General features: G+C 35.7%; 1 protein-coding gene and 1 pseudogene across 2 annotated transcripts in view; one reads left to right on the plus strand and one right to left on the minus strand.

Moving 5' to 3' along the window:
• Positions 1–27,110, plus strand: part of SOS1 (SOS Ras/Rac guanine nucleotide exchange factor 1) — a 140,015-nt gene that overhangs the window by 40,091 nt on the left and 72,814 nt on the right. For both annotated transcript variants that reach the window (XM_072770432.1, XM_072770433.1), the window contains exon 2: positions 23,446–23,571. In XM_072770432.1, coding sequence (XP_072626533.1) covers positions 23,446–23,571 — 126 coding nt within the window. The remainder of the gene's footprint in view (positions 1–23,445; positions 23,572–27,110) is intronic.
• LOC140601973 (U6 spliceosomal RNA) lies at positions 14,662–14,758 on the minus strand (annotated as a pseudogene).

Raw genomic sequence — 27,110 nt, forward strand, 5'->3', positions numbered from 1 at the left:
TGTTAACAATTCAGGCTATATTATTACATATTTTCATCCAGTTGTCATGTTCATGTACAAATGTATATTTATAATATAGTATATACGCACATGCACATGTATATGGTTTGAGATTCCTTGTACTTTACATTTTTCTGTCTTAAGAATACTTTGGGCACCTGGGTGGCTCAGTCGGTTAAGTGCCTGCCTTTGGCTTAGGTCATGATCCCAGGGTCCTGGGGTGGAGTCCCACTTTGGGCTCCTTGCTCAGCAGGGGAATCTGCTTTCCCCTTTGCCCCTGCTTGTCCTGTCTCTGTTGCTTACTCTCTCTCTCAAATAGTAGATAAATAAAATCTTTATGGAAAAAAAAAATCATACCTTGTGGAAGTCTGTCAAATGGCATAGTTTTAATTCTTTTTAATGGATACATAGTTGTATTAGTTTGCCAGGGCTACCATAACAAACCAGATGGCTTAAACAACCGGAATTTATTTTATTGTAATTCTGGAGACTAGAAGTCTGAGATCAAAGTTGTGACAGGTTTGATTGCTTCTGAGGCCTCTCTCTTTGGCTTATAAATGGCCATCTTCTCCCTGTGTCTTTGCATGATCTCTCCTCTTTGTATATATGTGTCCAAATTTCCTTTTTATAAGAACAGATTGGATTTGGGCCTACCCTAATGACCTAATTTTAACTGAGTTGCCTTTAAAGAACCCATCTCCAAATATAGCCATATTCTGAAGTGCTGAGAATTAGGACTTAAACATACGCATTTTTAGGGGACACAGTTCAGTCCAATAACAATACTATCCTACAAAGCATGTTTAACTCATAATAAAATAGCTAATACCATATAGAATTTAACAGTGTGATTCATCCATTTCATAAGTACTACGTGAACAGAACTCTCGTTCTTCTGATTTATCCTAATGTGGGGAGGGATTCTGTCTTCTGTAAAAGAATGCAAGAAGACTGGTAGTAGGCAAGGAGCAGAATATATGGGTGATATGATAATTACAATAAAATGTAGGGAGGATGGGATCCTGGCTCTGTTGGGAAAGAGAATTCTGGATTAACCACCAGTTATGTGCTTACATGATACATTCATTAGTTATGTGTGAGTAGAGTGTTTTATGTACTTTGAATAATAAGACATGTTCAATTCATAGAGACTGTCATATGTACTGTGGTTACATATGTAGTTTCCTTTTTTTAAACATAGTTTTTTAAAGATCTATTTATTTATTTTAGAGAATATGTGTTTGTGAGTATGGAAAGGGGGGGCAGAGGGAAAGGTAGAGAGAGAATCTCAAGCAGACTCCCTGCTGAGCGCAGAGCTGGGCACAGGACTCTATTCCATAACCTTGAGATCATGACCTGAGTCGAAACCAAGAATTGGATGCTCAACCGAGTCACCCAGGTGCCCCATCTTTTTTATTGTATATACTTGATGTCTCATTTCAGTGGATTGAGGCTGAAATTAAGGTTTCTTATTTTTAAAAAATAAATGCACAGGCCAGACCCCTTTTCTTACTATAATATAAGCTCAGTGTGAACTTCATTTAATGTTGAATCTCTGACATTTAGAATAAGGTCTTGCTGCACAGCAGATCTTTAATAAATATTTGAGTCCAGTTGAGGTAGAAAATAACTTTTTTCTTTCTTTTTTTAATGTTCTTATTTCCTCCCACACTGATAAATATAAGAAAAGGGACATACTTAGACTAAACATAAGTCAAGGTTTTAATCCTATCAGAGTAAAAACTAGAAATGTAAATCCTTGTAGATTCTTATTAAAACACAGCCAACTGCTTTGTTGCATTACTTGCCAAAGTGCTCTTGGTGGGCCTGGGGCCCAAACACAGCCTCCCACAGCGGAACTTCTTCCTTATTAAACATTTTTTTCTGTCTGCCTTGCTGGGACTCCAGTTCCATATCTCTTAGACTGCTTAGTATTGTCCCAAGGGTCATGGAGGTTTATCATTTTTTTCAGTCGTTTTTCCCCCCCTCCGTTGGTGCTTAATTTTGAAGAGTTTCTCTGCTGTGTCTCAAAGTTCCCCTGTATTTTGTTTTGCAGTATTCAATCTACTGTATCTTCCACTTCAGATATTATAATTTTATCTCTAGAAGTTTTATTTAAATAAATTTTTGTATCTTTTCCTCATCATGTTCATATTTTTCCTTTACATTATATTCTAGCTATTTTTATTTATTTTTTCTTCATGATTAATGTATTCTTTAATCCTCATCACCTATTTCACCCATTCCCTCACCCACCTTCCCTCTGGTAACCATCAATTTGTTCTCTATAGTTAAGAGTCTGTTTCATGGTTTGTCTCTTTTTTTTTCTTCCTTTATTTGTTTCATTTCTTAAATTTCACATATGAGTGAGATTATATAGTGTCTTTCTCTGACTTACTTTGCTTAGCATTAAATTCTCTAGCTTTATCCATGTTGTTGCAAATGCAAGATTTCGTTCCTTTTTATGACTGAATAATATTCCACTGTATGTGTAGACCACATTTTCTTTATCCATTCATCTACAGATGGGCACTTGGGCTGCTTCCATAGTTTGACTATTGTAAATAATGATGCAATAAACATAGGGATGTTTTGTATTTTTGGGTAAATCCCAGTAGTGCAATTCCTGGATCATACGATAGTTCTATTTTTAATTTTTTGAGGAATCTCCATACTAATTTCCATAGTGGCTGCACCAGTTTCCATTCCCATCAACAGTACCAAGAGGGTTCCTGTTTCTCCACATCATCACCCACACTTGTTTTTTGTGTTTTTTATTTTAGCCATTCTGACAGGTGTGAGGTAATATCTCAACATAGTTTTGAGTTGCGTTTCCTTGATGATGAGTGATGTTGAGGATCTTTTCATGTGTCTCTTGGCCATCTGTATATCTTCTTTAGAGAAATGTCTGTTCATGTCTATTAGCCATTTTTAAATTGGATTTTTTTTGGTGTTGAGTTGTATAAGTACATAATGTTTTAGCTACTAACCCTTTATCAGATATGTCATTTGCAACTGTCTCTCCCACCCAGTAGGGTGCCTTTTAGTTTTTTTATTGTTTCCTTCACTGTGCAGAAATTTTTAAATTTATTTTTTATTTATTTTAAAGATTTTATTTATTTATTTGTTTGTTTGTTTGTTTGTTTGTTTATTTATTTATTTATTTATTTATTTATTTATTTATTTATTTGAGACGCAGAGGCAGAGGCAGAAGCAGGCTCCTTGCGGGGAGTCTGATGCAGGACTGGATCTTGGGACCCTGGGACCATGTCCTGAGCAGAGGCAGATGTTCAACCGCTGAGCCACCCAGGTGTCCCTGAAATTTTTTATTTTGATGCAGTCTCAGTAGCTTTTGTTTTTTTTTTCCCTTGCCTCAGGACACACATCCAAAAAAAATGTTGCTATGGCCAATGTCAGACAAATTATTGCCATTGCTCTCTTCAAGGATTTTTATGATTTCAGGTCTCAGGTTTAGGTCTTTAAAATCTTTTTTGTTTATTTTTGTATATGGTGCAAGAAAGTGGTCCAGTTTCATTCTTTTGCATGTAGCTCTCCTGTTTTCCCAGCACCAATTGTTGAAGAGATTTGTCTTTTTCCCATTGTGTATTCATTCTTCCTTTGTTGATGATGGATTGACCATGTAATTGTGGGTTTATTTCTGAGTTTTCTACTCTATTCCATTGATGTGTGTTTTTGTTCCAGTACCATACTGTTCTAAGTACTGCAGCTTTGTAATATAACTTGAAACCTGGAATTATGATACCTCCAGTTTTATTTTTTTTTTTCAAGATTGTTTTGGCTCTGCAAGGTCTTTCATGGTTCCGTACGAATTTAGGATTGCTTGTTCTACTTTTGTGAAAAATATTGTTGGTATTTGATAGGAATTGCTTTAAATCTGTAGATTACTTTGGGTGGTATAGACATTTTAACAATGTTTGTTCTTCCAGTTCATAGGCATGGAATATCTTTCCATTTCTTTGTGTTATCTTGAATTTCTTTCATCAGTGTTTTATAGTTTTCAGGGTATAGGTCTTTGAACTCTTTGGTTAAGTTTGCTTTATTGGTTTTGGTGCAACTGTAAATGTGATTATTTCCTTAATTTCACTTTCCGCTGCATCATTATTAATGTATAGGAATGCAACAGATTTTTGTACATTGATTTTGTATCCTGTGATTTATTGACTTCATTTATCAGTCCAGTAATTTTTTGGTGGAGTTTTTAGGGTTTTCTGTGTATAGTATCATGTCATCTGCAAATAGTGAATTTTACGTCTTCCTTACCAATTTGGATGCCTTTTATTTTTACTGTTGTCTAATTGCTGTAGCTAGGACTTTTGGTACTATGTTGAAAAAAGTGGTTAAGAGTGGACATCCTTGCCTTGTTTCTCACCTTAGGGGGAAAAGCTCTGTTTTTCACCATTGAATATGATGTTGGCTGTGGGTTTTCATTTAAGGCCTTAATTGGGTTGAGGTGTGTTCCCTCGAGACCTAATTTGCAGAGGGGTTTTTTTTTTTTTTTATCAATTATGAATGAATGTTGTACTTTTTATTTTTTTTAAGATTTATTTATTCATGAGAGACACAGAGAGAGAGGCAGAGATGCAGGGAGAGGGAGAAGCAGACTCCATGCAGGGAGCCGGATGTGGGACTCCATCCCAGGATTCTGAGATCACACCCTGAGCCAAAGGCAGATGCTCAACCGCTGAACCACCCAGGCATCCCTGAATGTTGTACTTTGTCACATGTTTTTTCTGCATGAATTGAAATGATCATATGATTTTTATATTTTCTCTTATTGATATGATGTATCATGTTGATTATTTTGTGAATATTAGCCCACCCTTGCATCCTGGGAATAAATCCCACGTGGTCATGATGTATGATTTTTTTTTTTTAATGAATTGTTGGATTCAGTTTGCTAATACTTTGTTTAGGATTTTTGCATATATAATACCTGAGAGATACTGGCCTGTGGGTTCTCTTCATTTGTAGTGTCTTTATCTGGTTTTGGTATCAGGGTGACAATGGCTTCATAGAAAGAATTTAGAAGTTTTCCTTCCTCATATATATGTATATATATACATATGTATTTTTTTCTTTTGAATAGTTTGAGAGGAATAGGTATTAACTCTTTAAATATTTGGTAGAATTCTGTGAATTCATCTGGTCCTGGACTTCGGTGTTTTGGAAATTTTTTTGATTACTGATTCAGTTTCATTGCTGACAATTGGTCTGTTCAAATTTTTTATCATTCCTTGCTTTAGTTTTGATAAGTTTTATGTTTCTAGGAATTTATCTGTTTCTTCTGAGTTATCCCAATTTGTTGGCATATAGGTTTTCATAATATTCTGTTAACAGTTGTTTGTATTTCTGTGATGTTGGTTGTTAGTTTTCCTCTTTTGTTGGTAATTTTGTTGATTTGGGTCCCCTCCCCCACCCCACCTTTTTTGAGTCTGGCTTGAGGTTCATCAATTTTGTTGATCTTTTCAAAGAACCATCTCTCCTGGTTTCATTGATCTGTTCTATTGTGTTTTTTTTGTTTTTGTATCTTTCATTTCTGCCCTAATCTTTAATATTTCCTTCATTTTTATTCCTTTTGCTGGTTTGGGGTTTTGTAGTTCTTTTTTTCCAGCTCCTTTAGATGTGAGGTTAGGTTGTTTACTTGAGATTCTTGCTTCTTGAGGTAGGCCTGTATTACTATAATACTGTATTCTCTCTCAGATCCACTTTTGCTGCATCCCAAAGATTTTGTCTGCTTTTTAATTTTCATTTGCTTCCAAGTAATTTTTGATGTCTTTAATTTCTTGGTTGACCCATTCAATGTTTAGTAACATTATTTAACCTCTATGTATTCATGCTCTTTCCAGATTTTTTTCTTGTGCCTGATTTCTAGTTTCATAGTATTGCGGTCAGAAAAGATGCATGGTGTGACTTCATTTGTTTTTTGTTTTGTTTTTGAATTTGTGGAGATGTGTTTTGTGGCCTTATGCTAGCTATTTCAATTTCTTTACTGATTCCATCATCCTTACCATTTTCCAGGTTCAGTTGATTAACTCTTCTGCTTTTGGGTTATATTTTTCTGCTGCTTTGCCTGCTAGTAATTTTTTATTGGTTGTTGGAAATTAATGAATTTTATATTGTTGTGTACTGGATTTTGTTATATTTTATGAATAGTATTGTATTTTGTTCTGACAAGTAATTAAATTATTTAGGATACGTTTACCTTTTGAGACTTGCTTTAAGCTTTGTTAGAGCAGATCCAAAGCAGGTTTTAGTTTTACTACTGAGGTAGTATTTTCTTAAGAACTTTACATGATATTCCATGTATTAAGAGATCTTTCCACTGTGGCTGATGGCAGCATGAACTAATCCCACTCCTGTGTGAGCTCTAGGAATTGTTTTGTCTGCGGCCCTTTTGGTGGTTCTTTCCTGGCCTTGAGAAATTTTTTCTCACTTGTGCACATCAGTACTCAGCCATAGATTTGAGAGTACTCTGCAGATCTCTAGAGCTTCCTCTGTCTTGGGCAGTCTTCTCCATTTTCACAACCTACTGCACATATTTGGCCACTTTGACCTGTATGATTTCTGTCTCTTTAACTTGAGATTTCCGGGCTTCCTTTGAGTCCTTCCTCTACTCTCTCCCTGCTCAGAGACCTGAAAACTGCCTCCTGGCAGAAGCTGAGCAGTTATAGGGGTCACCTCATTGATTTCCCTTCCTTTTAGGCATCATAGTTTTGAGTTGCCTTTTTCCCAATATCTGAAAATCTTTGTTTCATATATTTGGTTTTATAAATTTTTCAAAGTGGGAAGGTAATTGTGGGGCTTGTTACTCTATGATGACCAGGGACCTGTTCCTTTTGTTGGAACTGCTGGAAGTGCGTAGAAAAACCAGAAATGGGGGAAGGGAGAGTTATTAGAAGCAAGAAAAGAGGTCCCACTTGTCCTAGCTGGCAGGTTAGTACCCTTGCAGCTTTTGCATACTTTTCCTCCCTTTTCCCAATTTGTTGTTTACTTACGCTTTCTTCCCAAATGGGTTCTAAAAGATTATCCCCAAACAAAATGTCTAATTTATTATACTTCCCAGTCTGTGTTTGTATTTGCCTATTTATCTCTGGCCACCTTATTACACGTGCAATATCCACTTTGGTTAGAAACAGAAGGAAAACATAACTCATTAGCCACTAAACCTTTATTAGAAATAAAAGCCAGTAAGAAGTAATAGGATATCCATTAGGTGTATACTGTGTATCTGAAACATAGCAGGCTCTCAAGTAATATTTCCTGAATGAATGTGTCAGGCAGTGTGCTCATCTCTGGCACATGGGTGTTGAATGGGAAGTTTACCACACAAACAAGTGATTTCTTTTAAATCTTTATCAACATAGGTAAAATGTCTTCCTTTAAAATGCATGAAATAACAAGAGTAATCAATTTTTGACTCACAGTTGGGTATTTCCTTTACCTTCTGTGTTTTGGATCTCTTTTTAAGACTTTTACAGTTACATCTTTTGTTTTCTTCCCTAGAGTTTCCCCCCAGGAGCAGTCTGCGTTTAGGATCTCTCTTCCCCTCTCTCTCTTCCCATTTATTCCACAATGGCCAGACAATTGAGTCCCATTTTGTTGAGTTTCATTTGAGTTGCCATTTGGGTTCTGCGCATGCTACTCTAAGAGGTCACCAATTATGTGCTAATTGTTCATGAATTGGTCTTCTCAAAATACTGTGAATTTTGCAACATTTAAAGCTCTTGGACAATGGTTTTTGTTTTGCCTCATCTTCATCTGCTTGCTGCTTGCAGGTAGGTGCTACCAAGATTCTGTCCTGTCCTTCACTGCTCTGTGGTCTACCCTGGACTGAGATTTTATTCACTCTTAGTTTGTACTATTTCCTAGATCCATTTCTATGGCCTTCACCTCTTTATGGAGCTTTACAACCTAGCTAGATTTTCTGGCTCTTCTTTGGTAAATTTTGATTATTACATTAAGATATCTTATTTTTCTATTCTTCTTTATTTTTTCGTTAACATAGATTTCATTTTTCTTTGCCAAAAATACAGAGGAAAATGATGGAAAAGACACAAGTCCAACCTAGACCAAAGACTTTAAGTTCTGCGAGGACTAGAACTTTGTCTTTTCTGCTTTTCCCCAATGCCTGCTACACTGCTGAGCATATAGGCTGCTTAACAAATATTTGTTGCATGAATGAAAGAATTGTAAGAGGAAGGTTAGAAGAACTTTGTTTAGAACCAAACGTTCTATCAGGCTAAGATGGTCTATAATCTTAATTCTGATGTTTATATAGTAGTGTTTATTTTATTTCTCTTCCTTCTGTAGCTTGAATAATTTGGCTGTGCTCCCACATGAATTTAGATTTTTAACAAGTTTTGTAAAATACCTAACTATATCCTGTCTCTTGGCTACATACTAGCTGAGGGCTTAAGTCCCTATTTCAAGTTTGATTTTCATTATTGAGATATAAATAACAAAATGGAATAAATTGAACAGTTCATGATACTAGTCAGTTCAGGTTTACTTTTCTCCCTGGAGCAGACATTAAAATTAGAAATAAGATGCTTCTGGGTGAAAATTTCAAACTCACTCAAGGGTTTAACTATAAGTACTCTTAACTTTTATTTTATTTTATTTTATTTTATTTTATTTTATTTTATTTTATTTTATTTTTTAAAGATTTTTATTTATTTATTCATGAGAAACACACAGAGAGAAAGAGGCACAGACAGAGGCACAGGCAGAGGGAGAGGCAGAAGCAGGCTCCATGCAGGGGGCCCGACGTGGGACTCCATCCCAGGTCTCCAGGATCACACCCTGGGCCGAAGGGAGTACTAAACCGCTGAGCCACCCGGGCTGCCCCGGCTCTAACTTTTATTAAAAATAAGATAAAAAGCTAATAGTGTGTAACAAGGCAAAGAAGCCAGGCCCCCGTGCTTAATTAGTCCAAAACTTGATTATTCTTAGTACTTTGTCAGCTTTTTAAATTTTTTGATGTGATGCATTGTATTTTCAAGCCATTTTGTAAGACATCCTCCTTAGGTGGGAACTTAGGATACAAAGTCACTTCTGGCTCTTTCTTTTCAACACTTTTAGATTTTATGATTGTATGTGTTTGTATTTCCTTTCTTCAACTTTACTATTAATTCTTAAACAGGTATCATTTTCTATATCCTTTTTATATGACCTAGGAGAGTATTCCTTATGGAGAAGTTTTTAATAAAAAATCCAGAAACTTGTGAATAGTCAGATGCTATATTTATGAATTAAAAATCAGGGAAATTATAAAAAAATTATAACATGGATTAAATATTTGCAAAGATTTAAAAATAAAAATGCTCTATGATGAATAGAAGGAACGTATACATATAAAGTTATAGTACCTTTTATTCTTAAGTATATATACATAGGCCTAAACACAAATCTTCTTCCACCAGAGTTAACAAATTTTGGTTCCAGTTTTAGAATTTAAAATGAGATTATATGAGGAAATAAGTACAACCTGATTTTATTGTGTAATTAATCAGAATCAGACTAGGATTTCTTCCCTATTTATTAACTGATGTTTCCATAAAAATGAAAAAAACAGACAAGTAACCACTTAAATTCTGACTATAGAACATAGTATGGATTTTACCTCGTTAATAAATGCAAGAAAAAAAATCATCAGAACTTTTTAACTTAACAACTATGAACATTCTTTGCTAACAATTAAGAACTTGTAGGGGCGCTTGGGTGGCTCAGGTGGTTAAGCATCTGACTTTGGCTTGGGTCATCATGATCTCAGGGTCCTGGGTTCGAGCCCCGGGTCCAGTTCCGTGCTCAGCAAAGACTCTGCCCTTCCTCCTGCTTGTGCTCTCTCTCTCTCACTCATATGAATGAATAAAATCCTTTTTTTAAAAAAAACCCAAAACTTGTCAATCTTATAGTTGCATCAGTTTGTTTTGCTCCGTACTCATTATCCAAATTAACAATAAACACATTTTTTCCTCGTAAAGTTATGTATTATTTATATTTTATAACATTTACTGAAGAAAATACTTAAAAACTTCCAAGACTAGAAAAAATAGTTTTAAATATTACTCAGAATCCTTTAATTAAAAAAAAATTTAAGTATATCATACATTTTAAAAAGTGCATGTAACTAACATTCAGTTTAAAATGAACACCTATGTATGTAACACATGGTTTAAGATATAAGGTATTTCTAATACTTAAAAAGCCCTTGAGTTTCTCTACCTGATTGCATGTCCTCTCCCATCACTTGGAAGTAACAATTTACTGAGTTTTGGATTAATCAATTGTTTACATTTCTTTACAGTTTTATCACATATGTAAATTTCTGAACAATGCATAGTTTGATTTTGCCTTTTCTGAACTTGATATAAATGGAATCATATTGTTTATATTATTCTGTGACTTACGTTTTTACCCAATATTATGATTTTGAGAGCCATTTGTGTTACTCTGCAGCTTTTAGTTCACTCACTTTCACTAGTATATAATATTCCACTTTGTGAATTTACTACAATGTATTGATCCATTGTGTTGATAGACATTGGGGTTGTTTCCAAGTTTTGCGTTTCAGACGTTACTTACTATTAACATTTTTGTGCTTATTCATTTTTGCACACATTTAAGAGTTCTTTGAGCATCTGGCTGGCTCAGTAGACAGTGCAGCTCTTGATTTCACAGTTGTGACTTCAAGCCTCACATTGGGCATAGAGCTTATTACTTGGGGGAAAAAAAGAGTTCATCTATAATATAATAAAAAGCAGAAATGCTGACCATGTAATATGTGTATATTCAGCTTTACTAGGCTTTTTCAAACCTTTTTTTTTTATTAAGATTTTATTTATTTGAGAGAAAGAGAGCACAAGCAGGGGGAGGGTTTGGGGTAGAGGGAGAGAGAGAAGCAGACTCCCCACTGAACAGGGAGCCCAACACATGGCTCAATCCTGTGACCCTGGGATCATGACCTGAGCTGAAGGCAGATGTTTAACTGAGCCACCTAGGCACCCCAGTATTCTGAAACTTTAATCCAAAAGGTTATGTTGTTTTATATTTCCACCAGTAATGAATGAAGTTTTTTCACATCTTCACTAACACTTGATACTCTCAGACTTTAAATTTTTGTCAAAAAAGTAAGATCTGAAATTATATTTCATAGTTTTAATTTCTGTTTACCCGAATATTTACAAGGTTGAAGCTGAGCACCTTTGTATTATTTATGCAGCAGTTGTGTTTCCTCTTATGTGAAATCCCTTTACATGTCTTTTACCCATTTAAAAAAAATGGAGTTTGTTTTTATTAATACTTTAGAGTTCTTTATCCTGGATATTTATCCTTTGTAGATTATATGTGCTCCATTTATTTTCTCCCAGTGTGTGACTTAGCTTTGTATTTTTTGTATTTTGTTTGATGAAGCAGTAGTTCTTAATTTAAGAGATTGAATTATGATTTTTCTTTGTTTTATGCTTTTTGTGTCTTCAAAGAAATTCTTTACTGCCTCAAATTATAAAGATGTTCTTCCATACTTTTTTAAAGGTTTCTAAATCTTTTGTTCATCACAGTTATGTATTTGGTCCATCTTTGATTTTATCTGTATAGTTTGTATCTAGCCTATTCAGTTGCTGTAACAGAATACCATAGACTTGGGTAGCTTATAAACAACAGAAACGTATTTCTCACAGTTCTGGAGGGTATAGAGTCCAAAATCAAGGCACTGACAGATTTGATGTCTGGTGAGGGCCTGTAACCTTGTTCTCAGACCCCCACTTTCTCTCTCTAGCTGCACGTGGCATGGTGTGAGGTCCAGGGAGTTACCTATTTTTTATTTATTATTGCTTTTTATTTCTTTCTTTTAGGTAGTGCTGTTTTAATATATCTTTCTCCTCCCATCCCCAGTTTTTTACATCAGATGCTTAGCCCATTCATTTTCATCCTTTCTTCTCTTCTAATATAAACGGTAAGGCTTTAAATTTCTTTCTAGTACTACTTCAGCCACAACCCACATTTTTAAAAATAAACTTTACAGCAGTTTTATATTTACAGAAAAGTTGCAAAGATAATACAGAAAATTCTTGTATACCCCTTACCTAATTTCTCCTTATTAATGCCATATGTCACTGTGGTATGTCACAACTAAAAAATCAACATAAGTATATGACTATTTACTGAATCTACTACCTTATTCACATTTTGCCAGTTTTCCCACATGGTTCTTTTTACTGCTTCAGAATCCCACCCAGATTACCGCATTACATTTAGTCATCTTTTCTCCCTTGCCTCCTCTGGTCTGTGACAGTTTCTCAGATTTTTCTTGTACTTGATGACTTTGAGAAGTACTGGTCAGTACTTCTAGAGAAGCAGAATGCTTCTCTATTTGGATTTGCATTTTCTCATGGTTAGACTGAGGTCATACGTTTTTGGTAGGAAAACTACAGAAGGAAAGTGCCATTTTTTTGTCATAGCATATCAAAGGTACCTGTTATTAGCATGACTTGTCATTGTTGATGTTAATCTTTGAGCACTTGGCCAAGGTAGTGTTTGTTAGCTTTATCCAGTATAAGGTTACTCCTCCATCCCCCATCCTTTATGTATGCTGTAGAAATGGATTGTAACTAAAGAGGATAGTATTAAGTACCCGTCCCCCAGCTTGCTTCTAAAGAATATGGAAAAGATAGGGGAGGGAGTAACTTTATAGTTGCATATATGTATAAAGGAAATGATATATATTTCATATATATATATATATATATATATATATATATGAAAAGAGACCATCTCCCTTTATTTCGGAAAATAAATATATATTTATGTTTCATATATCTATCTGTATATGTATCAGGATAGCCTCATGGATACTTATTTATTTATACTTTGGGTTATAATCCAGTACTCTTTTCTTGCTCAGATTGTACCAGCTTTGACCATTGGAAACTCTTTCATGTTGGCTCCTGTGTTGTTTTTCCCTTTCTTTCATTCTTTCTTTTTTTCCCCTCTTAGGTCTTTTTGACATACCCTACTCTTTTGGTTTTTGAGCACTTTTTTACTTTCCAGTATTACAACATGCTCTAGGCTCATTCTGTATATACCCGTCCCCAGACCTAGAATCAACCATATATGCAAAGAACCCTTCTTTCTCCTTTGGAGAATGATGTTAGAAACCAAGATCAGGGCATTGGATGTATTCTCTCTCATATTTTTGTGTATTTACCCGCAGTATTCCTGCTAGATTGCTCTCTTCATTGATTCACCCAGAAGATTTCCATTCATTTTTCAAAAGTCAGCTCAGGTTGTAGATCTTCTATCAGTGTTCCTCTTAACATCTCTAGATATATTTAGGACTTTAGAAGTTCTTTCTTCTATGTTAGTATTTCTCAGAGTATGATCTCAGGATCACTTGCAAGAATTTCCAGAGGTATTATTAAAGATACAGATCATGGGGCCCATCCCCAGACCTTCCCAAAGGGAATAGTAGGAATGCGGTGAATTTGCATTGGTGATAGTCTCTGTAGGTGATATGTAATATTTTTATATCCCACACCAATATTTTTAAAGAAAAATTTTAAACATATACAAAGTAGGCAGAACAAATCTTCATGTGTCCATCACCTAGAGTTATCTAGCTTTTGCCACATTTACTTCATCTTTATCCACCTTCCTTTTTATTTTTCCCAAAGGACTTTAAAGCAGATCACATTCATTAGAGGTCATTTCCTCCCTACCTGTTTCAGTATGCATTTTTCTTCTTATAGAACTGCAATGCCATTATCATAGTTATCAAAATTAACAGTTTCTTGGTGTCATCTAGTAATACTAGTCAAAATTCACATTTGTCCATTTGAGAAGTGTCATTTTTTTTAAGCTTTTTACTTATTTGAGAGAGAGTGGGAGCATGAGCAGGTGGGGGATGGAGAGGAGTAGAGGGAGAGGGAGAAGCAGACTCTCCAATGTTCAGGACTCAATCCTAGTACCCTGGGATCATGAGCTGAAGGCAGACATTTAACCACTTGAACCACACAAGCACCAGAGAAGTGTCGTTTTTGCAGTTGGTTTATTGGAATCAGGAGCCAAACAAAATCTGCATATTAAATGTAGTTGTTATGTCTCTTAAATTTCTTTAATTTATAGACTCTCCTTTCCCAATTGACTTGTTGCAGGAACTGGGACAGTTGTGCAAGATGTTCAACATTCTGGATTTTTTATTAGATTTATTTTTAGCTTTTTTGGCAAGATTACTTCACAGGTGGTGCTGTGGCTTCACACTGCATCAAGTCTGACCCCAATTTTAGTGGTGCTATCTAAAATTGATCAGGGGATTCAGGAGGTGATAGCCTTAGCCCTTCTTTATAAAGATGAACTCTTCATATAACAGTTCATTGGCTGGATTAATGTCTGAATTTATGTTGTTCAAGTTGCAAATGGATGTTTTTTGAACTCTGCGTTCCTTTTACATTTATCTGGAATCCTTCTGTAAGGAAGATTTCCTCATCAGCTTGGATTGTTTGGTTATCCCAGAGCATAGTTCAGACAGGAAAAGAAGAATGTATATAAATTCTTTCAGAATAAAGAATTGATGCCTCAGTTATTTCCAGTGCTGTTTAATGAGTTTGGTATTTTATAAACATCATTTGACCTCATTGGTTTTTCATAGATTCATTGTATTTCACATGTCATTCTTGCACAGGAGCCATACTAATCTTCTTTGTGTTTTTCAAATTTAGTATATGTGCTAGCAAATGAGCACAGATTCAACATATTTTAGTTAAGGTTGATTTGGTTCTTGAATTAGCCCATATTTTGCAAGTGAGAAGCTTTTTTTTTTTCTAAGGTTTTATTTATTTATTCATGAGAGACAGAGAGAGAGAGAGAGAAAGAGAGAGAGAGAGAGAGGCAGAGACATAGGCAGAGGGAGGAGCAGGCTCCCTGTGGGGAGCCTGATGTGGGACCGGATCCTTAGATCGGGATCACACCCTGAGCCAAAGGCAGATGCTCAACCACTGAGCCTTCCAGGCGTCCCATGAGAAGCTTCTTCATGATATTTCTGTGTTCTCTTGTTTTGTTTTATTTGTTATGACCCATTCCCCTCTAAGAGCTTCCTTCCTTTCTGGTACAATGAGATGTCCCAGGCTTACATCGGCATTTACAATTTAATTTTGAATGAAGAGCCACCTGGGTGGCTCAGTTGGTTAGTGGTTAAGTGTGTTTGCTTCCAGCTTCCATGGTCCAGGGATCACCCCCACGTTGGGCTCCCTGCTCAGTGGGGAGTCTGCTGCTTCCTCTGCCTCTGCCTTCTGCTCTGCTTACTTGTTCTCTTTTTCTTTCAAATAAATAAGTAAATAAATAATCTTAAAATAACGTTGAATGAAGAGTTAAATGTGTATGTTTTTAAAATTTCTCCAATTGAAAATTTCTTCAGATGGTATGAGATAGACTTTTTCAGTGACTATATTTCCTATAATTTAAAGTTTTTTCTATATGTTAGCTATATCTTTTTTCATTGCTTTTATTTTAAAAATTTAATTACAGTTTAAATTATCTTAATTATTTTTGTGCATACATTTTTGGGCCATGGGTAGTAGTCAAAAGCTACCTCTACAGTGTACACAGGTTCTCAAATTGTTTATTTATTTATATTTTGCTCACATGACCAAATATGTGATAAGTTGTCTTAAATAATTTTTACTTATTTCAGTTAATTTACTGTAATCATTTAACATTAGTAAAAATGAAAAATCTTGAAAATTGGGACTAAGTTATTTGCAAGTATTCATTAAATAAGCCCTCTTTACGTCCTGTAGTTATGACAACTAGTAGGTTAAAAAGTAAATATATCTCTTCCATAAATACCCAGTACTTAAGTAGTTTTGCTACTTGAGTATTTGAAATACTACTAGGGCAAATAATTCTTTACAACCAAAAAAAAAACTAAATAAAAATTTCAAAACCACTTGATAAAAAATTCAGCTTTGTTTCACTACATAAGATACAAGAACCTTAAACTGAAGTGCTCAACTTGAATTTCTGCAAAATACTGTCCTCTTATAATATTTCCTATACTGGTTAAGTTGGTGGTTCTCATTGTTGCCCCCACTCTCCTTCAAAATAGTTGTCCAAACACACTTCCTCACTTTCTCACCTCCCCCTATTTCTGCCTTGGTTCAGGCCTTCACTGTTTGTTTTTCCAGAGCCTATATACCATCCTTCCAATTAGTTTTGCTTCCTTCAGTCTCATCTTCATTTCAACTCAATCTTCATCCTGATACCAGAGAGATTCTTGAGCAAACAGATCTAGTTATGTCAGTGTCTTGTTTAAAACCTTTCAGTTTTTCTTTACTTCTCTGGTCACTCACCTCCCCACTTCTTCGCATTAAACACAAACCTGTCCTTTAGGCTTAGCCTTCCCTCCAGGTGCTCTTAGACCCAATTCTTAAAGTTTCCCAACATATCATTTGGTCTTGGCCTCTATAATTTTTTGTATGCTGGCTTTTTTAGTAAAAGCCCTGCTTCCTTAAGTGCTGCCTTTCATATCTTATTCTTTATGCCCCAGTTTATATGTGTTTTACTTGGGAAGACTTTTTTTTTTCTTTTCTTTCTTTTTTTTTTAGAGAGAGAGAGAGTGCAAGCTGGAGGAGGGTAGGGGCAGAGGGAGAGAGAGAATCTTAAGCAGGCTTCATGCCCAGCGCAGAGCCCAACATGGAGCTCAATCTCAAAACCCTGAGATCCTGACCTGAGCTGAAATCAAGAGTCAGACGCTTACCTGACTGAGGCACTCAGGCACCCTGCTTGAGAAGACTTCTGATACTCCTCACACCATCAACAGGGTCACTCCCTTTTTTTTTTTGTCATCACTCTATCTTAAATGTAACTACATTTAAGCCCCATCACATTGTTAAGTCAGTTGTGTACATGTCTAGCTCCTCTGTGAGCTGAACTCTTTGTGAGGCAGATGCTATGTCCTTATTCCTCTTTGTGTCCCCAGCAAATAAGGGGAAGTGTGGAAAGAAAGAAAGATTGTTATATATATGGGCCTAAAGGCTAATTAACAGGCTCCAAGAAATGAGAAAATCTTTTTAGTCAATTTAATTATAGAAAAGATTTAAATTCTCTGATTTGTTTTATTTTTTGGCTTCTTAAATTTTGTTTACAAAGGATTTTTGCTGTGATTCTTAAATCTATGAATGAGGAGAGATAAGCACCTAAAACCTCAAATGTTGGCTAAATAATCATTGTAACACTGAGAAAGAAATTTAACAATCCAAATCTTTAATATTATTTGCTAGGATAAAGATTTTGAGAATACCAGTTTTATTTTATATTCTCTGTTGTAGTTATAAATAAAAGTAGCAGATCTGTGCTCAAGATAGGACAAAATACACTCCAGAAGCCTTTCTAATTCTTCAGAGAGCCATTAGCTAGAAAAGGCTATGAAAAATTCATCAGAATTCAACATAGTGTTTTCTGGCAGTTTACCCAAGGGGTTGCTGAATACACTTAGAGGACTTGTATCAAACAACTAGGAATTGAAATAGACCTGATCCCTTTGTTTTTTTTCAGATTCCACAAAATCTGGCAATAATAGTCAACAAAGTTGCTTCTGAACCTGTTAGAAACCACTAGAGACAAAACAGACCATCAAGATAGATGCAAGCAGTCCTTAAAGAAGGTTTAAAATTCAACATGACATCTTCAGTTGAATATAATGATTATACCTTAAAAGAATGAGTCACTGTCATGATCACATGAATTTCTTATCCATAGTTAACATTAATTCTTTACTGAAGTTCTTGCATTTGCTTTATTTAAATTACCTAATTATATTTTTTGAAGTATATGAAGTTTTTAATATCAATAAATATAGGGCAGCCCTGGTGGCACAGTGGTGTAGCGCCACCTGCAGCCCAGGGTGTGATCCTAGAGACCAGGGATCGAGTCCCATGTTAGGCTCCCTGCATGGAGCTTGCTTCTCCCTCTGCCTGTGTCTCTGCCCCCTCTCTCTCTGTGTCTCTCATGAATAAATAAATAAAATCTTAAAAAATATATGTCAATAAATATATTTTGAAAACCGTATATAAGATAGAGCCCACATTTGATGTATAAACCCATCATGCTTATTATAACTGGTGTTACACACACCCTCAGTGAATATCAGCTGTAGATGACTTTTGAAGGCTGTCGTAAGATTTGGCTGGGTAACCTATTCTGTATGGTCTTGAATAATTTGGATCATTTGATCTATTAAATACATTTGAGTACCACTTAAGTGGAATGGAATGCTTTAGCTGTAACCCTATACAGCTGTAACACTCATAGAAAAGAGCTGTTTTTTTATTCTGTCTGTATAGGAAATGTAATACTACTTATGTCTGCTCATTAAGAAATCTCTTAACGGCATCTTCCTTAAAAGAATAAAGAGCAAAGTGTGTATTTCAGGAATTGGTGCTCTCTTGTCTTGAAACATTTACCATTGTCCATACTTTTCAGTCAGAGGTTTTGAAGTATTGTTTTTGTTTTTAAGGAAATAAAATAACATTAGTCTTTCATGTGAATGAACCTTGTGATCCTCATTTGACAAGTTTAAGATATGGTAAAGGTTAATATTCATAAACTTAGAACAGCTGGCACCATGCATTATTTTCTGTTTAAGCCTAATTCTTTGTGATTAACTTATCTAATAGGTTTTATTTGGCTATTAGTAACTATCAGTGAATAAAATGGTTTGAATTTAAATTTTTAAAATTGTATGCGTCATGTGAGGTGTCAAACCTAGCCAACATTTGAATTGTATGTGCCTAAATTATAAGCAATATCAAGTTTGTTTGTTTAAACCATAGCATTTCACTACTCTGGTTATATACAGTTCATTTGATTCTACATAATAAGCATCTATTTTAGTTCTGTCTTTATATGTTGAGTTTCTGCTTTCGGGGTATATGCTCCTGAAATCACCCAAACTCAAGCCTTACCACTATCCCCTTTTCAATCTTAATTCCAAGAAAGAAATATTTTATCCCTTTCATCCCTATAGCACCAAGGCTTTGAATATACTGTCAATGTCAGGGATTTAGAGTGCAAAATAAAGAGCATAAGATTCTATAACTAGATAAACAAGGCTCTGCCCAATTAGATCATCACAGTCCATCCAGTAAACAAGGGAACATGCAATGTAATTCAGTATGACAGACTGATAACAAAAATATGGTAAGCATTAGCAGAATAAAGGCCTCTATAAGCAGGGGTTGTTTTTGGTTTATCTCTATGTATCCCACACCAATAGAGTCTGGTACTTAATAGAGTCAATAAATCATTTAAATGAATGAGATTAATTCTACCTTAGAAAGAGGTGAGAAACAAGGAAGTCTTCCCAAATGAGATGAGATCTGGGCTTTGAAAGCCAAACAGGCAGATGAAAGGGACAGAGAATGAATGATAGGCATGGAGAACAGTGTGAGTAAAACTGCATGCCATGTTTTAGCAAACTGCAAATAGTTTGAATTGCTTCAGCATAAAGTGTAAATTGAAGAGCAGCCAGAGATGGATATATATATTAGTGAAGAATTATATTGTTTCCATGGGTTTCTTTGAAAAACAAAGAACATTTAAAAAAAATATCTGATTAATTTACACTTTCCCTGAACACTTTTTATTTTTATTTATTTTTTAAAAGATTTTATTTATTTATTCATAGAGACAGAGAGAGAGAGGCAGAGACACAGGCAGAGGGAAAAGCAGGCATCATACAGAGAGCCTGACGTGGGACTCGATCCAGGGTCTCCAGGATCACGCCCTGGGCTGCAGGCGGCGCTAAACCGCTGCGCCACTGGGGCTGCCCCCTGAACACTTTTTAAAATGTGTTTCTGTGTACCTAAACCTCAGAGGGCTTTGATATTTTTAAAAGTTAATTAAAATTATTGTTGAATAAATATTTTCATTTTATCTATAGCATTTTAGCTGGATTTTTAGTAACTTTATAATTTTATAAATTTTGCTTATAATTTTGAATGAAAATGATTGTACCTTTTCAGATTATACAGGTTTATAAGTGATGCATTTGCATTTATTACATGCCAATGTTCATTAAAGTATGACAGCATACTTCAAGCCAGCCAAGTGTTCTATGGAACTCTACCATGTGAATAGATAAAGTTTGTGGACATTTTCCTTATGCTAGTGTGTCTACTAGGACACTCCTCAGACTCCAAATTTGACAGTCAAGGGTTTAGTGGAAAGAGCTGTAGCCCAAACACCAGGAGGCCCAGGTTCAATATTTACAGCATTACTAGTTAGCTATAGGATCGTGGGTGTTTCCTTTTTCTCATTTGCTAAATAAATAGTGGGGCTGAGTTAAATGACTTCTAAAGTCCCTTTTATTTCTAAAATTCTGTGGTTTTATAAATCTGTAGCTATAGTTCATATGATGCTGGAGCGTTGGACGGGAATGTAAACCCCAATTATAGCTACAGTTTCCAGTACTACATCTTGTGAAAACAGGAGCTGTCTATACTGTGTTTTCTCAAATATACTTTCATTTTTTTAAATTTAGTTCTATGTGTGAGATACAGTTTTTCTTCTTTTAAGTGCTTTTTTTTTAAAAAAAAAAGATTTTATTTTTTATTTTTAAGTGATCTCTACACCCAGTGTGGGGCTGAACCTACAACCCAGAGATCAAGAGTCACATGCTCCACCAGTTGAGCCAGCCAGGTGTCCCGAGATACAGTTTTTCTTATTAAACTTTTATAATAAATTCCTTTTTCTCCCCAAGTTATATATATATATTAGAGATTTGGGTAGGATAGGTGGTGGAGATATCTAGTAAGTGATTTGAAGTACGTGTCTAAAACTCAGGAGAGAAGTAGATTTTGAGTCATCTACATAGATTATAGTTTAAAATGTGGAAGTAAATAAGATTGGGGGGAAAGAACAAAAGAAAGGAGTAAACAAACAATATAATTCATACTTAAGAGATAGAGGAAAATAAGGAACTTCACAAGAAAATGCGAAAGGAGCAAAGAAGAGAGGTAGAATAGATTGTGTTGACTGAGAGCCCCCCAAGAAAAGCACACCATCTGGTGTTAAGATTTACTAATAAATGAAGATAAATCAGCCATGAAGGTCAAGGGTATCAGAGAAGGCCATTCAAGCCAGTGGGTGCATGCAATTCAATGAATAAATATAAAACTTTTGTAAGAAGAATCAGACCTATAAATACAGAGAACAAACTGATGGTTGCCAGAGGGAAGGGGCTATGGAGATGGGCTAAGTAGGTGAAGGGGAATGGGAGATACAGGCGTCTGGTTGTGGAATGATTAATAAGAGAATAGAAGGAACAGCATCTGGAATATAGTCAGTGATACTATAATAGTATTGTATGGTGACAGATGGTAACTACTTGTGAGCATAGGTATAGAGAAGGTGAATCACTGTTGTATACCTAAAACCATTGTAACATTGTGTGTCACCTATACTCAAATTAATAAATAAAATATATGTGAAGTTCTAGTTTAAAAACAAAAAAGTGGTTTAATCTTGTTAAGTGTTGAAGGGAAATAGGTTTACAAGGTTCATTAGCTATACACATTAGAGTATGATGGTATGGTGAATAGCAAGCACTGAGCTGAGAAACAGATTCTGGGTTCTAAGTCCAAACTCTATCCATTATTTTAATTGTACAGCCATTCAGTCATCTAATAGGGTGGAGAGATTTATAAACAAATCAGTTACAATCAGGTTGGCAATTGCTATCCTAAATATGACCAAAAATGATTGGGCAAATTATTTAAGTCTTTTGGGGCTTAGTTTCTTCACCTATAAAGTAATAATAAGTTGTTTTAAGTCTCATATTTGATGTAGCACTCCATCCTACAGTCGTGAACTGTTGTATTATTTGCCTCTAAAATTCTTCTTTAAAAAGTATTTTAAATGCTTATAAAAAGCATTTTTAAAAAATTTAAATGTATTTTTTAAAAAGTAAAATTTAAATGCTTATATAAAAAGTATTTTATATGTATGTATATATATATATATAGAACTATGTTTTTTTAAGATTCGTTTCTTTGAGAAAGAGTACGAGTGCCCATGAGTGGGGGGAGGGGCAGAAAGAGAGAGAATCCCAAGCTGACTCCCTGCTGAGTGCAGAGCCTGATGTGGGGCTCCATCTTGACCCATGAGATGACCTGAGCAGAAATCACAAGTCTGATACTTAACTGACTCAGCCACCCAGGCGCCCCCTATGTACTTATAACATACATTTCAGAAAGTTTTATGTGGTATACTATTAAAATGTCCCCCTACACTGAGGCTTTCATACCTTGTCTGCTGATGAAGTATAATAGTATAAACCATACTACATGTGCTTGGGCAGCGAGTATTGTGCACTTTCCTCCAAAGAGAACTCTGCCACTCTTTGGAGAGCTGAGCATATTTTAAAATATATGTTGTCTCCTGGAACTGATATTTCTGCCATTTTTTAAAAGTAGGGCATAGGGGGACCTGGGTGGCTCAGCCAGTTAAATGTCTGCCTTCGGCTTAGGTCATGATCCCAGAGTCCTGGGATTGAGCCCTAAGCTCGGGCTCCCTGCTCAGTTGGGAGTCTGCTTCTCCCTTTCCCTCTGCACCTCCCCACTGCTTATGCTATCTCTGTCTCAAATAAATAAGATATTTAAAAAGTAAAAAAAAAAAAAAAAAAAAGAGAAAGAGAGAGAGAGAAATAGTTGTGACCCATAGTGAATGGCAAAGTATGCCAGTAAAGACTATCATGATGGTTATTAAAATGTAAGTTTTACAGAGGCCAGTGGCCTAATGTACCTCCAAAGAAACAGTTGAGGAAAATGAAGGTAAAGATTATTATGCATTTATGAATAAGTGACTACTAAAGCAGAGACAGTCACAGATTGTCAGAAGTGCTCATTTTGTGTCCTTTGATATAAGGTGACTTTGTATTCAACAAACATTTATCAAGTTTCTATTATGTGCTGGTGTTATATTGGTGAAATCCCTTTTGGATTTTATCGTTTAGTGGGAAAGAGAGTGGAACAAGGGCTAGAGACTCATGGGAGGTCAATTTTGCCCAAGTAATAAATGATCTAACTACCACTTTTTTTTGTTGTTTTCTTTTGTTTGTTTGTTTTCTCTCCTACCACTGGTTCATGATGAAAACCATATAAACTGCATCTTTTATTCCTGGCTTATCCTCTCTCTCCCTCTCTGCATTCCCACACCTCAAGGTAACTGTGGTTTAAGAAAAAAAATATATTGAAATTTGTGGTTAAGTATCTGAATCTCCAGGAGCATGTGAATAAGCCTAGATGGTATATGTAGCTGGGAAAAAGTTTAAGAACTGACTTCTGGGTCATAATATTTAAATCTGTATTGCAAGCCAGATCGTATACTTGAGTACAAATCTACATTTTAATTACTTTTGCTTTTTGTTTATAGGTCCAGGGACAAGTTCATCCGACTCTTGAGTCTAGTGACGATGCTCTTCAATATGTTGAAGAATTAATTTTGCAGTTATTAAATATGCTATGCCAAGCTCAGCCCCGAAGTGCTTCAGATGTAGAGGTATGTTAAATTTTGCCTTGTATTTACTTCATATATACAGATATGTATATACACACATATATCTAATCTGTACTTATTGTAATGTCAGCGGAAGAGTTTGCTCTTCAAGTCCACAAAATATATATGTGGTACTAAAAAAATGAAGCCTGAATTTATTCTTTGTATTAGGTGTATGATAACTTGTATATGTTTTAGCTGTCCAGTTATTCCATGTTTGGCTTTAAATCTGGAATGAACTTTTGTTGGCCTCCAAATACTACTTCTTGATGCAAGAATTTTAAGCACACGCACATAGCTTTAAAGTGGAATATGTTCAAGTGTTTCTTTCATTTTTAAAGCCAACTATCATTTATAAAACATTTCATTTGGGGCACCTAGGTGGCTCAGTTGGTTAAGCGTCTGACTATGATTTCAGCTCAGGTCTTAATATCAGGCTCATTAGTTTAAGCCCCGCTGGTCATGGAGCCTACTTAGATTAAATTTTAAAAAAAATTTTTTTTAATTCATGTCAGTTAATGTTTTGATCTTCAGTTGTTACATGTATTTTATTTTATTTTTTAAAAAAGATTTTATCATTTATTCATGAGAGACACACAGAGAGAGAGAGAGAGAGAGGCAGAGACACAGGCAGAGGGAGAAGCAGTCTTCCCACGGGGAGCCTGATGCAGGACTCAATGTCTGGATCACGCCCTGAGCTGAAGGCAGATGCTCAATCGATGAGCCACCCAGGCATTCCTGTTACATGTATTTTGGATAGTAAGTGAACTCCTTCCCACCAGTTGGAAGAGAAGGAAACATAAAAATCTAGGAAGTTCTTGCAATCTCTTAGTAAGATGATATGGCCCCTGTGTTTTTAGGGTTTCTAGTTTAGAGGAGATACAGGTGGGAGTATGGGCAATAACATTATGTGATATACTGAATAAAAGGTATGTGGGAAGCTATAAAAGGGACAAACTAATCACATAGGTTTTGTGGCTTAAGGATTAGCCTCCTAGAAGAGGCATCTGAAGGAGTCAAAAGTCTGAAAAGAAAAAAGAAAAAAGGTGGGATCCCTGGGTGGCGCGGCGGTTTAGCGCCTGCCTTTGGCCCAGGGCGCGATCCTGGAGATCGAATCCCGAGTTGGGCTCCCGGTGCATGGAGCCTGTTTCTCCCTCTGCCTGTGTCTCTCCCTCCCTCTCTCTCTCTCTCTCTCTCTCTCTGTGTGACTATCATAAATAAATAAAAAAATAAAAAAAAAAAGAAAAGAAAAAAGGTTTGAAATTCTACCTGTAAAAAATGGGAGATAGAGCTGGAAGAAATATAGTTTTCTGGCATGAAGGATCAATTTGACTTTAATGACATTGAATATATACTGGTACAAATCTTTGAGTTTCTCTGACATTTCTTTTGCCATTTTCAAATGTGGGCACAAAAAAGATAGTTGGGTTGAACGTATTTCACCATGGATATACAGTGGAACCATAGGCCAAGGAATGAGGAATTTAATAATAGCGATGCTTTATAACCTTTCAGAATACAACACACATAGAATTAAATAAAGATTTTATCACAAAGAGTGGCTAGGTAGGAGGTATATCTAAATACCCCAGGCCCTGCTTAGTTCCCTAGGAGGCTGAGGAATTAATATGAGGGCATATCCGATAAGAAACTTCTGAAAAGGGACACCTGGGTAGCTCAGTGGTTGAGTGTCTGCCTTCAGCCCAGGGCGTGATCCTGAAGTCCTGGGATCAAGTCTCACATCGGGCTCCCTGCATGGAGCCTGCTTCTCCGTCTGCCTATGTCTCTGCCTCCCTCCCTCTCTCTCTCTCTCTCTCTCTCTCTCTCTCTGTGCTCTCTGGGTCTCTCATGAAGAAATACATAAAATCTTAAAAAAAAAAAAAAAAGAAAGAAAGAAACTTCTGAAAAGTGTATCCAAACTGGATAGGGAAAAAAAGTGAACTGTAATAATGGCCGATATTTGAGTGCTTGCTATAGTATCATGCACTGTTCTAAAACACTTCTATGTTTTACGTTTTATTTAAAGTTTTTAATAACACCATGAAGATGGTGCTATTTTTTCCCCTTACTAGATGTAAGCTCCAAGGTTATTTTTCTTGCTCACTGCTAAATTCCTAGCGCCCAGAACAATGTCTGGCACTGAGAAGGCACTCGGGAAATACATGTTGAATGAATAAATGTGGAAACTGAAGCACAGAGAGGTTAAATAAATTGCCCTTGCCCAAGGTCACAGCTAAAAGGTAGTGAAGCCAAGACTAACCCCAAAAGTGTAAGCTTTCTGGATGTACATTCCAGCTCAGCTGTTCTGCCAGGAGAGGGCAAGTAAACTGGAAAAACATGCATGGAACTAGGGTATTGGATTTCTCAATAAGGTCAGAGAACTGATAACACTGAAATACCTGAGTGGGAGAATTAAAAGAATAGATTGGGATCAGAGACAAAATTGTTGGAATTTAAGATTTCCTCAGTAACACAGTTACAAAGCAGGATGCGGCCCTGTGATGGTGGCTGGGCTAGAAGCAAAGGTCCCCAAGTTGAGGTATTCAAGGAATTAAGAGGCCAGGGTATTTTATGTGTCCTTAATATAGATGATAAAGTCACACAGATGATGGCAAGATTTTACATGACCCAGAAACAGCTTGGGGAGTGGAAAAGATGTTAAATTTACCTTCAAGTGGGTTTTGGGACAGGGCAGCTTTTGATCTAGAAGTCTTCAGGAGAACAGATTTCAGCTGAAGCAAAGAGATAAAACTCTTAAAAACACTGAATTACAGAGGTTGTGGATGTAGAAATATTTTATATGATGGAATAGTAATTCACTTTGATTTCCTAAGTAATTCAAAGTAGGTTTTATACATTTTTATCCCATTTTTCCCATTGAATTATAAGATCAGCTATCTTATATTCATGATTTCTTTTAGATACTTAATTACACTGGGACTCAGAGTAGATCTTGAATAGAACTGGTTGCCTGACTCTTCTCATGAACATTTCCAGTTGCAATTGCTCTTTTGGATCTTAGTTAGGTTCTCCCACAGTGTTTATAAAATGCAGCATTCATCCTTTTGCCTGCTGTATTAGAATACAGATCTCATCTTGCTTGACAATCTGATGTTAGAGGACATTCCAGGAATTTCCTGGTTTGATAACATTACAAACTCAAATTCAGCTCTTTCTAGATACCTTGTACTATATACTATATACCTATGTTTATCTAGCCTTCTTCTTTTAATTAATATAGAAACAAATATATAATTTTCCAATATTGAAGAAATTTCCATTAATTCTTGGAAATTACTGAGTCTCTTTAGTCTTTAACTTGTGCAGATTTAACCAATATGTAGGCCCTCAAGCCCTCAAGACTCTAAGTAATAAAAAATACTTTATAGCTTCTTAGTGTTCAGAAAACTTCTGAGATCTTGAAGGTATACGTTTACCCTATGCCTTATCTTGTTATTTTCAAGCACTTAACCTGGACCCTTAAAATAGATATAGCCATGTGATATATCAGTGATCTGGCTTTGGGATTGGGAATGGTTGGA

The sequence above is a fragment of the Canis lupus genome, chromosome 12 (assembly GCF_048164855.1).
Source record: "Canis lupus baileyi chromosome 12, mCanLup2.hap1, whole genome shotgun sequence".
Classification (NCBI taxonomy): Eukaryota; Metazoa; Chordata; class Mammalia; order Carnivora; family Canidae; genus Canis; species Canis lupus.